The following is a 12,333-nucleotide window of genomic DNA, read 5'->3' on the forward strand; positions in this document are numbered from 1 at the left end:
TTAATGTGTTCCATTGTGTGTCATACTGGGGATATAGGAATGACAAGTGCACTGCCCACATAGAGGGGAGGCAAGTAATCAAATGAACAGAGGAATGGTTTCAGATGCTGGGAAGAAATAAGACGGCAATGTGATAGGGGCTGGATAGGCTTGGACAAAGTGGCCAGAGAAGTTTTCTCCAAAGAGGGGATGTTTAGGCTGAGTGCTGAACAACCGGGTTAGCCAGCCATGGAAGCCTCTGGGAGGAAGCTCTCAGTGCTGAGAAAATAGCACCTGCAATCACCCTAAAGTGAGAAGAGGATTTCCCAGGGCCAGTGTGGCTGGAGCAGAGAGAAGGAGGCAGGGTGGATAAGTGCACTGGAAACTGCTGGAGGGTTTCAGCAGGGGAATCATGTAATGCTTTCTGTTGAAGCTGCACTGATCGTTTCATGTTGTCAGTGGTTCATTTGCACACATCTCTGTTAAAGTGTGAGCCGTATGAAGGCAGTTATTCTCTGTGGATCCCCAGAACCTAGCCCAGAGGACTGGCAGGAAACATTTGGGGACTTAATGAATGAAAGAATCTGTGTTTTCTTTGATGTGTTCTGTGTAAGTGGTAGAATCATTTAACACATTTTAAATAACATTTTCTGTTTAATAAAATCTGGTCATTATGGTACTAGGACACTGAACAAGGAAATGCCCCAGAATTTTTCAAAACTGTAGGGTATTAGTCCAGATGTTCTTTTCAGCCTTTGAAGCAGTACCACAGAAATGTTAAGTAGAATCTCGATGGCTGGAAAAGAATGAAAAACCATGACATTTAAAAAATAAAAACCGTAAGTAGCAGAGTAGAACCTCATGATAAGGCAGATATACATATGACAAACACAATGGCTTTTGTTCTCCAAAGGAGGCAGGCAAAAGTTCATATCCTCCAGCGGGGGAGCAGTGGGGAGCAGGGGTTGGTAGGAGGTGGTCATCTGATTAATTCAGGATTTCTTTAGTTCACTAAGAGGGCAGTTTTGTATGTGGTTTAAATTTCATTATCTTTACTTTCATGCTCTTTGCAAATATGGACTACCAGAGAAATACTATTTTTCATTAACTACACAATAATGTCACCTTGCATGTTATGTGATTTACTTTCTGGATCTAAGTTTTAGTGTTTATGGTGAACTTTTACTCAACAGTATTTTTCTATTACGATTTTAATTTCTAGCTTATAGGTATTCTCCATTAAATCATGAGTTTTTTTTCTGAATCCAGTTGGAAACCCTAATTTATATCTGCCTGTGTCCCATTAAATAAAACTATATTTGAATCTCTCATGGTAAATTCATGATTCGATGAAAAGAGCATGTCTACCACCGTAATGGCACCCAGTCTTCTTATTTTTGTTTTTCATCCTGTAGTTTCTCTACCATCCTAGTCTTAAGTAGGATTTTATTCTGATTACTTCTTCTTCCATTTTTACTTAAAAATTACCCTACAGGTTAATTGAGGGATTTAAAACATAGTATACCAAGTAGATTTGGACATTTTTTAAAGATGGAAATATTTTCCTCTACAGAGACTTCAGCAACACAGAAACACTGTGTAGTGAACAAAAATATTATTGTGAAACATGCTGCAGCAAACAAGAAGCCCAGAAAAGGTAGGTAAAGATTTAGCTCAGGGTTATCTTTGTGTGGTGAGAAGGATCCCGACTGTGGGGCCCAGCAGGGTTGGCTTTGAATCAATCTCAGCTACCTGGGCTTGTAGCCATGGAGCCTTGGGGAAGTCAGTTAACCTCCTCACCAGTGAAACTGGGATAAGAGCGCTGACCTTGGAGAGAACAACTTGGAGAGTTGTCTGTCCGATTGTTTACTTATTTGTTTATTCATTCAGTCATTCAGCAAATATTTGTTGAGCCCTGCCATGTGCCAGATATTATGCTAGATAAACAAGTAATGATTAAATATAATCACTAGTCTCTTGAGATTAAAGGTAAATTATATAAAGTACTTAGCAGAGTATATAACACATAGTAGACACCCAATATTAGTTTTGTTTGTATTGCTTAAACATTAGGACCTCTTATTTAGAGACAGAGGTTTAAAAAATATATATCATTTCATAAGGACTCATGAGGAAATTATTAACACATCAGTTATAAGAATAGGTGATTAGAGGCTGGGCACAGTGGCTCACACCTATAATCCCAGCATTTTGGGAGGCCGAGACAGGCCGATCATTTGAGGTCAGGAGTTTGAGACCAGCCTGGCCAACATGGTGAAACCCCATCTCTACTAAAAACACAAAAATTAGCTGGGCGTGGTGGCAGGTGTCTATGATCCCACCTACTCGGGAGGCTGAGGCAGGAGAATCACTTAAGCCCAGGAGGCAGAGGTTACAGTGAGCTGAGATCGTACTACTGCACTCCAGCCTGGGTGACAGAGTGAGACTCTGTATCAAAAAAAGAAAAAAGAAAAAGAACAAGTGATAAGAAAGTTAGAAAGTTATTGCACCACCTTTTCTGCACACTAGACGGTTACAGTTCTTGGAAAATCTGGAATAACCAGTTGTCCCCCATTAATCTGCTCCTACAAGCCAGGAAAGTTGCCATTTCAGTCATCCTGCGAAGGCTTCCTGTGAGTTAAATCTAACTTGTCAGTGGTTCTGGAGTATTCAAGGCAGCTGGCAGATGCTCAGTACTGCTGTCTAAAACCCTCAGGGGTCTAGACCTGAGGTTGAGATCATTTCTCTGCCCAGCCTTCCCAGGCGTTCACTCCAAACATGTACACTTTTCTTTGCTGCAAAACTTACAGATGGTTAGTCACTGTAGCAGGCAGGGCTCAAGGAGGTAGGTAGATATCTTTTGTTAGTAAAGAAGGTCACTCATGTCTGTCCCCCATCCTTATAACCTCAATCTGCCTAAGGCTGGCCTTGGGTCTTCCTTTGTGGCATTAAGACATTTTTTGTTCAGCCCTGGGGGGTTTATATATTACAATGTCATGTGTTCCCATAAAACATGGGGTTCCCCATACTTCTTATTTCTCTACTGTTCTTTTACTTGCTTATTTGTATGAACAGGGCTTTTCCTTAATAGATTCCTTAAAACTATTCTTCTAAAATTTGTCCTTTTCACATACTATACATTAAAAATGTACACAAACTAAATGGCATTTACACTTAATTCAGTACGTTCATGGAATGGGGGCTGGAAGGTAACTGGAAGACCGTCTATTCTAGCAGTGTACTCTGCATAAACTGTTGCCTTTGCGACTTTTTACTGAGGAATGTTAATGGTCACCTAGTAAAAACACTTCTCTATGTTTATATAAGTTTGGGAAGTGCAACATCAAACAACAGAACAATTCCTTTACAGCAGGATTTCTCAAAATCTTCAGTCTGGTAATGTACACATAGGATCTTCAAAGCAGAAAGTAGCATCATCCAAACTTACTTAGCCACAGAAACACCACATCTGTTAACATCTCCAGTGCTCTCCTGAGCCCAGTTTGTGAAATGTAGCCCTAAGCCAACCCCTGCATTTTATAAATAAGGAAACTGAGAGCTAGAGAAGGGAAGTGACTTGCCCAAGATCACAAGGGTCGGAATGAGAGTGAGCCTGGCACGCTTGGTGTCCCGATGCCCAAGAGTGTGTGTCAGAAGCATCCATCCTCCTGCCAGTCCTCAGAACCTGTAAGTCCAGCAGTCGGCATCGTCTACCTTGTCCTCTTCCCAGCTTCCTGTTCTCAAAAGCTCTCAACCTTCCTCTCCATCATCTCAGGGGGTAGATTGTCCAAATATCATTTCTCTCTGGAAGGCACAGGGCAGTGATGGAGAACAATTGCACAGCCTATTTTTATTTGTACAAAAATTCTGGAACGTCTCCTTTCAACAAACAGACACACACTGTTGTACATTTCTCCTGCTGGGAGCCAGGGATGTAGGATAAGTCAGCTCTATATATGCCAGCATACTTTTATCCTTGCAAACTGTTTGGTTGTTTGCTGGTTTGAAGTTGGATAGAACCTCCTGCTGTTCTGTTTGTGCAGATGACAGTGTATTCTCTTCCCCTAATAGGTGTTGGGTACAAGTGATTTTCTATTTCTTGGTTTCTTAGGATGAGGGTAAAAAAGCTGCCCATGATCTTGGCCCTGCACCTAAAGCGGTTCAAGTACATGGAGCAGCTGCACAGATACACCAAGCTGTCTTACCGTGTGGTCTTCCCTCTGGAACTCCGGCTCTTCAACACCTCCAGTGATGCAGTGAACCTGGACCGCATGTATGACTTGGTTGCTGTGGTCGTTCACTGTGGCAGGTAAGGGCAAGACTGGAAGCAGGTATACAGGATAAGTGTAAGGGTTGCCTCTTTGCTGAAGTATACCCAGCTGCACCTTTCCTGGGCCGTGGCACTCAATAGTTTTGGGATCTCTGCCAAACTCTTACTGATCATCACAAAAAATATATAAACATGCCTGCAGGCACATAAAATAAAGAGCATTCCAGTAATGATAATCTAAATGTTCTATCATGAGAGAAATTACTTAATAAATCTCCATTGCATGAAAACAATGGTTATGAAGAATTTGAAATAACATGGAGAAATAAATGTCTATGCTATGATTTTAATTTTTAAAAAGCCAAGTTGCATTTATAGTATGATCTCAAAAGTATTTTAAGATGTGTAAATAAAGACTAGAAGCAATGGATCAAATTTAATAATTTTTTGGCACTTTGAGTGATTAAAAATATATTCTTAAAAAGTATTCTTTGTTATTTTTGGTCTTTCCCCAACATTCTGTAATAAGTATATAATCAGAAAAAAGATAAGAGAGAGAAGGCCTCTAGATATGGAGAGGCAAAGCATTTTGCCAAAATTCCTTTGAGCAGCTATTTTTTATTCCATAATTTGGTATAAGGGAATAAAAGTATCTTGAAAATTCACCTGTTTGTTATTCTTTGCTCAGTTGGGACAGGTTTATGTTCTGTCTTGGGAGTAGGCACAGCTTTCCCCCTGCCCTCATAGGTTTTAGATTGGGGCACGTCATAGAGCAAGAGTCTTTCTCCTCCATCTGCTAAGGTCGGATTATGGTGAATACACCATTACCAGGAGAGTACCATTGCCACGCAGAGGAATAGGTTGATATATTTTTTAATTGTGTACTAGGGTAGATGGCATCAGAAACTGTATAACTTCACATCTGAAGCACCCCATATTTTATCCTGTGTGTATTAACTTTAAGTCACTGGATATTTTCTTGTATTCTCAGTAAAATGATATTTATTGGCTAGTTATATGCCAGTTTTTTGGTGTTCTCCCTAAAGAACAGCTGTTATTCTTTTGAAGAACACAGGGTTCCAGTGATCTGGAACCCAGCCTTGAGCACTGGATGAGGCCTCACATTGGTGCAGGGTTGGGGAAGATCTTAGGGCAGGCAGAGCCTGGGACCTGGTGGGCATTGTGGCTAAAGTGGGTGGCAGGGGTGGTGTGGACAGGAGGGCCCCTTGCACAGGGTACACAGGACTTTCAGTGTGGGTCTCTGTGGGTGCCCAATTCAAATCCCTGGGAGGACTGGCAGAGACACAGGTAAGGGAACTGGACGTCCAGCGGGAGGTTGGGTTCTCTAAGGTCAGTTTCTGTAATGTGAGCACAAGGTCAGAAGAGCCCTGGTAGCAGAGCTCAGTTGGTGCCAAGTCATGCATGCCACTAACTAGGATTCTTCAAACTCCTCCCCACAGAAGTAGCATTGTTCTCCTATGTGGAGCAGGGCTGGCCTGTGCTTGAGGATTGGGTGGCTTCCAGGTAGCACTGGAAAGCTTTGAGGTTAGGGAGCTGGGCCTGCCTTCCCTTCCATGCCAGGACCTCCTGGCCCACAGTTGCAGCAGGTGCATAGCCTCATGCACTGATTTCTGCTGCAAGTTTTTTTTTAAGCTCATATATTCTGGATTCCATGCAGGATCTGAAAATAGAGTAACGTAAAGACACACAGCATAGGGACCCTGCCCTCACAAAGCTTATAATCTATCTGGAAAGACTGATAATGAACAAATAAACACACCACCCTGCTACCCCCAAAAACAAACCACTGCAAGTTAATTTATGATTTTGATCAGTGCTATCAGGAATAAACAGGGAGATGAGGGAGTGAGTGATGGGAGATACATCTTCAGGTGAGGTGGTCAGCAGAGATTCATCTGGGGAGGTGACATTTGAGCACAGGGCTAAATAGAATGCAGTTGGGGGAGGATTATCTCTGGCAGAGTTTACAGCAATGCAAAGGCCCATAATATGAAGGGGGCAGTGTGTGAGAGGAGCCAAATGGGCTGAAGCTCAGAGGGAAAGGGAGACAGTAGCTGGAGGAGGCTGGAGAAAGGGCAGGAACAGATCATTGCCGTCATCTTGTGTTGAAAGAGGGTAAACAAAGGGGGAAGTTTGGCTTTTTCAACTTTAACAGTGCATTAAAAAACAGTTTTAGGTTTAGGATTGAAATCTCCTCACTTGTGCAAATCTAGCCTAACTACATAGTAACAGCTGCTTAGTTGTCCTTTCTGCTTTTTTCCATATAGCATAGTATACGGCTTTTTAACACTTGTTACTATGCATATTGGTTTATTAATGTCTTTCTAAAGCATAGATCATACAACTCCTTAAAATTCCCCATTTCTTCCTGGCTTGCTCAAGCAAAGCCTAAAATCTTACCTGCGATTCCTCCTACTGCGCCTGCCCCTCAGCCCCCTCTGGTCTTCCCCGCCTCGCTCACTCTGCTGCTCTGGCCTCCTTTGGCCTCTCTGCTCTTCCTGAACACACCAAGTGCTACTCGCCCACCCCAGGCCTTTGCACTTGCTATTCCCTATTTCTGAAACTTCCATCCCAGAGTCACATGGCTTCTCCCCACGCCCTGACCCCCACCTCTACCCCTCCCCCTGCCATTTCCTTCAGGGAAATTTCCTTCTACTCACATTATCAAAGTGGCCTCCCTTCACTTTCCATCAAATATTACCTCCTCCCATCACTCATATCCCATTACCCTGCTTCATCCTTCTCCATGACACTTCTCACCACTTGACATACATTTATAAGTTTAGTTTGTGTATTGCCAATCTAGCCCCTACCCCAAGTCCTAAGTAAGTGAGGTCTTTGTTTTGTTCACTGCTTCTTCCCCTGACAGCTAGAATAGGGCCTGGCACAGAATACGTAGAGAGTAATTTTTTGTTAATATTTGCTGAATTTGAGTGTCTGTTTTTGCTGCTGGATTATGAGTCCTTAGGAGACATCTCTTCTGCACACTTCTGTATTCCCCTGTGTCCAGCATGGTGTTGTAAACATAGACATGAGCTATATGCCAAGTTCTTTATGCTGATGACATAGTTTTTTTTCCCAGAGAATCACTGCTTATAAAGAGCTAAGTAGAGTTTTATAAAGAGATAAATGTTAACTTGCTAACTGTCTTTTATTTGTTCTTTTCCAGTGGTCCTAATCGTGGGCATTATATCACTATTGTGAAAAGTCATGGCTTCTGGCTTTTGTTTGATGATGACATTGTAGAGGTTGGTTTGCAGATTATTCTCCAGTAGTCATAGAGCATCAGTAGTATTTCGGAGAATGTATATGTATAGACATTTTCTAAAATAGGCCTGTTTCCCCATAATGTAATTTGAAAACAACTTAAATTTGTATTCAAAACCAAATTCTGCGAATCCCCATGCTCCATGGAAAGGGAGAAGGGGTGTGATCATGGACTCACTGACGCTGTGTTCTCCACGGTTCAGCCATAGACATGGGATCTCTCTATCTGTGCCACCGTAAATCATACTTCAGTGTAAGTCTTGTTTCTTATCATGACTAAAGCCCCCTCTGATACAGGGCAAACAATAGACTTCGAAGTTATATTAAAATTATTATAACAAATTTTTCTTGTATTGATTATTGTTTAAAATATTTTATTCAGTCTGTTGGATCTGGAAATCTTTATATTACACCGATACATTCTATGTATTGATTTTGTTATAAAAGAATACTAGCTGGAATGAATTCTACACTCAAAGACATGATCTATTTTAACCCACTAGGGTAGCAGTTTTAGTGGAATAACACCAAAAGAGATGAACTCTGGTGGCCAAAAAGACTTAAGGCTATTTCCAGGACCCATCAGTTTACCATTTGGGAGATGTCTTGGCTTGTTCTTCAAAGAGTGCCCACACAGGGTTGCTAGTGCATGAAGGCATTGCCTTCTTTCCCAGAGATGTACAATTTATGTGATGATGTCCTTTAGCCAAGTCTGTGGAATTCTCCATTTGCTATTGAAAGTTCCTAATGATGATTTCATAACAAATTGTGTTCCTTGCATTTTAATATATATTCCATTAGTTTTTATTTCCTTTCCCCAGGAATCATGTTAAGTAATTGTGTTGTTTTCTTTCTCCTTTATTGCAGAAAATAGATGCTCAAGCTATTGAAGAATTCTATGGCCTGACGTCAGATATATCAAAAAATTCAGAATCTGGATATATTTTATTCTATCAGTCAAGAGAGTAACTTAAAGAACTGTGGGACTAATTCAAGTGGGGGAAAATGTTCAAAGCACTATTACCTGGTTTCTCTGCAGTCTTTCTTCTTCCCCAGTGGCCCACTAATGGTATCACTCCGAGTCTCAATGGTCTGGCTGTGTTAGACTCTCTCCTTTTGTGTTTTTACATGCAGCACTACTCTTGGTTTTCTTTCAGTCTGACATAGAGTTAACTGCAATCAGATTGTAGTCTGATTTATATGAATAACAGTTGCTAATTTTAGGACTGGGGGAAAGCTATGCCATTCATTATGTCTGGCTGTATTAGAATGACATTTCCTATGAATGTCTACGGTCTGTTTTAGGTGTTTGCTAAACTTCTATGGCTTCCAGGTCTTCTTACAATGCATTCCTTTAACTTGTCCCTGGAAGCATTGCTACCCATTTTCAGCTTCTCTGCCTCTCTTCTGATACAAGGACAGAAGAATTGGGTAGATATTCACCTTTTAGGGGTGCAAGTATAGCTTTAAGTTTGTGCAAGTGAAAATGTTGAAAAGTGAGTAACCTCGATATTAAAATCATCCTTGACATGAAACAGGGTGAAGAGAAGCTGTCCGTGGTGGCTGGTGTTGGCTGGCATTGGCACTGGGCTGTGCTGACCTAGCCATTAGAATTCCAGGGGCTAAGAAGGCTCATGGCAGACAAAGTCAAGAGGAGGAAGTTTTTGTGGACAATGAAAAGTTATTTTCGTACCTTTCTACCAAAACCAAGTTTCAGGAAAATAACTCTATGTTGTTTATTTTCAGTGACACTTATGTAAGGCCCTGTGAGTTGTATTTATCCTGTATCCGGCACTGCTAAGCTTTTCAAGGTATCTTTCCAATCCTGCTGATGTGGCAGTCAATGGCTGCAGGGCTGGCAAACCTCCCCTTAGCCAGTCAGCACGGCATTGTTCCTTATCAGGAATAACAAAGGTACTGCATCTTTCCAGCCATCAGCACATTGTACAACTTAACTTTTTAACATAGTCCGTCTGTTTACTGAGGCACTGGCGAGTCCCAGGGCTGATACAGAACCTTCCCTAGAGGGAATACCAGAGTTAGCTGGGTATGGAGGTGGCTCAAAGGAAGTGTCCGTGGGCAGGGGGAGGAATGAACAAAATGGCGCTGTTTCTTTGGCTCAGACTCCTAGAATGCTTGACAAGACAGAATTTTTTTGGAAGAACCTCATCTCACTATAGTTACTTTTTTCACTTTTGTTATATATGTATTTATTAGAGCATTTGAATATTGGTACCTTTAAAAGGGTCATTTGGTGTTTTGCTGTTGAGCTGGTTTTTGAGTCATAGATCTTGGCTTCCTTTAGAAGTCACTTAACTTCCATACACTATAATAAACTGTGAACATATTTTTGTTACCTGATGCATCCACTGATGAACATGCAAACTTTGGGCATAATGTGAACTAAAATTGAAATGGAAAATGTTAGTGGCCATTTTGCAACAATGAAGAGGATAGCACTTTATCTAGATGAAAACTGGATTTCTTATCTTTGAAATATCTTGAACTGTTTATTGCTCAGAACTTAAGTAAGCATGCCAACATTTCGTTTGTTTATGCTTGAAGTGAAATGTTTTACTTTTCACTGGAGAAGACAAAACAGGGTGTTCTTCATGTTATTGTTTTATACAAGTGATGGAAATGTACCTTGCCTTGTTTAGAGGCAATTTCACATTTATAAATATTTTTTTTTCCTCCATGAAACTTATGCGGTAATCACTACCTGGAAGGTGAGTCTTGATCTCTTTTTAAGGAGAGGCACTTTCCAACTGAAGGTGATTGATGTGGGGAGATGTTTGTACTACATAGAATCCATATATTTGACTGCAAGTTACAAAGTTTTAAGAACATGATGGTTGGTCTCTAATATATTTGGAACTGATTCATAAGAAAAGTTATTAAAATTATCTTTGAAACACCTCTTGAAGCTAATTTATTAGAAAAAATATTTCAGTTGGAAGCCTGTAGAAGTAATGTTTAAATGCTAAGTCATAAGTTCAGGATATTTCTTTTCTATTTGGTTGTGCAAAATGTTTTTCCCAGTGATTTAATCGAAGTAATTCCTTTTAATAGAAAGAGTCAGTTAAAATTCAGCATTCATGGATAGATTTTTGGAACGAAAAAGGGTAAGTATAAGAAAATATTGCAAAGACATTAAAACAGTTGCATGGTGCAGGAAAAGAAGATTGGAAAAAGACCAAAACACACTTCTCCAGCAACACTCCATCAGCTTTTTAAAATTTAGAGCTATCTGCTAATTTTTTCCCTCTTCCTTCTCAATAAATGAAACAAACACTGGGCAGCTGCAGGTTTCTCCCAATCATGTCTCTTTATGTAAAGACAGTAACATGCAAACACTTTTAGTTTACATCCCTCATTCACAGTGTAAAGCAGGAAATGGTGTGGGAGATGTGAGACCATTCTGAGGTCAGCGATAGCCCAAAGGCTCTGCAGTATTCCCTCCAGCGGCCAAGGATTTCGTGTGTCATCTGCAGGAGTGAGTAGGCCTGCTGTATTTCTTTTAACTGCTGGGTGTTACAAAATAAGTTACAATGTTTTACATTTAAAAAAAAAACAGAAGGAACGTTTGCTTTATTGGTTACTTACTAGTTTAGCCTCTAGGTTATGGCACAGAATGCTAAAAAATCATGTGTTTAAAAGTAAATGTTGGTAAAATGCTGGCATCTGGTCCTATTGTGTTGATGCATTTTCACTTCTGTGGTCATAGGAAATGGACTGGTCTAAAGAGAGTGAGGCACAACACAAGCAGGGCATTAGTTTGAATAGGAAGTCAGTCATATTTGGTTTTATGGCCTGGTGTATTTGGGGTTTAGGATAAAATAGGGAAAAAATGTCAGAAATGGTCCCTATGCATTTATTTTCATGGATACCCTTAATTTCATGGGCATGCCTAATAATGATCTATGTTCTAACTGGAGCTTAGGGCTTATTTTAGATATTGGAGTGTAGCTTTATTACAGATGGATTTTATCTTTCAACATTGCATTTTGATCAACTTTGTATATTCATGTGTATTAAAATATTGTGCACTAAATGTTTTGCCCTTGTTTGCTATTATATGGTCAAGGCATTTATCAGCACTATTGTAATGAACTCATGTAAGTGGCATGGGTCAGGGAAAATTATTTACTACTTTTCTGCCTAATTAAATTTCTGTTTTCCAGTATTACATTAATTTATTTTTGGCTTCCATTTCTGTATAACCAAAATAGTTACTGTATTTGTGTGGCATTCCTATTATTTTGTTGCTAAAAATATTGTAGTTTTTATTTAAAATAATCTGTACCTTAATTTTTTAAAATGTAACCAATTCAAGCACTTTAAGCAATAATGTCAATCTTGTGAAATTTTAATCAGTTTAACACCCTGCCTCTAAAATTGTTTGCAAAAAATAAATAAATGAATAAAATGGGAATTCTCTTTCTAGAGAATTATATCCAGGTAATGCTACACACATGGACTTAAAATCCTTTTTATAAAGTGTGAGTCAGTGGCAGATCTTATGTCCAAGTAATTATTACAAACAATTTTGAAGCAGTGGAAATGTACAGAACATTCTGATCATTATAATATATAAAGGCAGTATTACTCTCAAGGTTGATAAAAATCAATGTTCTGGAGATAACTCATCACTTTTTTTGAGTGAAAAAGATCAACAGAATTTAATTCAGGAAATGGTATCTGGAGAATAGCTAATTGAGAATATCAGTGAAAAGAATTTAGGGATAGTTAACTAGGCATCACAGTGAATGTCTTTTTGGGGACTTTGCATATAA

General features: G+C 39.8%; 1 protein-coding gene across 1 annotated transcript in view; it reads left to right on the forward strand.

The window, feature by feature from the left end:
• The window catches only part of USP46 (ubiquitin specific peptidase 46), a 64,275-nt gene extending 52,303 nt beyond the window's left edge, over window positions 1-11,972 (forward strand). Inside the window, exons 6-9 of the mRNA XM_004038668.5 lie at window positions 1,553-1,636; window positions 4,091-4,288; window positions 7,440-7,518; window positions 8,405-11,972. Coding sequence (XP_004038716.1) covers window positions 1,553-1,636; window positions 4,091-4,288; window positions 7,440-7,518; window positions 8,405-8,506 — 463 coding nt within the window. The 3' untranslated portion in view covers window positions 8,507-11,972. The remainder of the gene's footprint in view (window positions 1-1,552; window positions 1,637-4,090; window positions 4,289-7,439; window positions 7,519-8,404) is intronic.
• Window positions 11,973-12,333: the final 361 nt, after the last annotated feature.

This window comes from Gorilla gorilla, chromosome 3, assembly GCF_029281585.2.
Source record: "Gorilla gorilla gorilla isolate KB3781 chromosome 3, NHGRI_mGorGor1-v2.1_pri, whole genome shotgun sequence".
In the NCBI taxonomy this organism is placed as follows: Eukaryota; Metazoa; Chordata; class Mammalia; order Primates; family Hominidae; genus Gorilla; species Gorilla gorilla.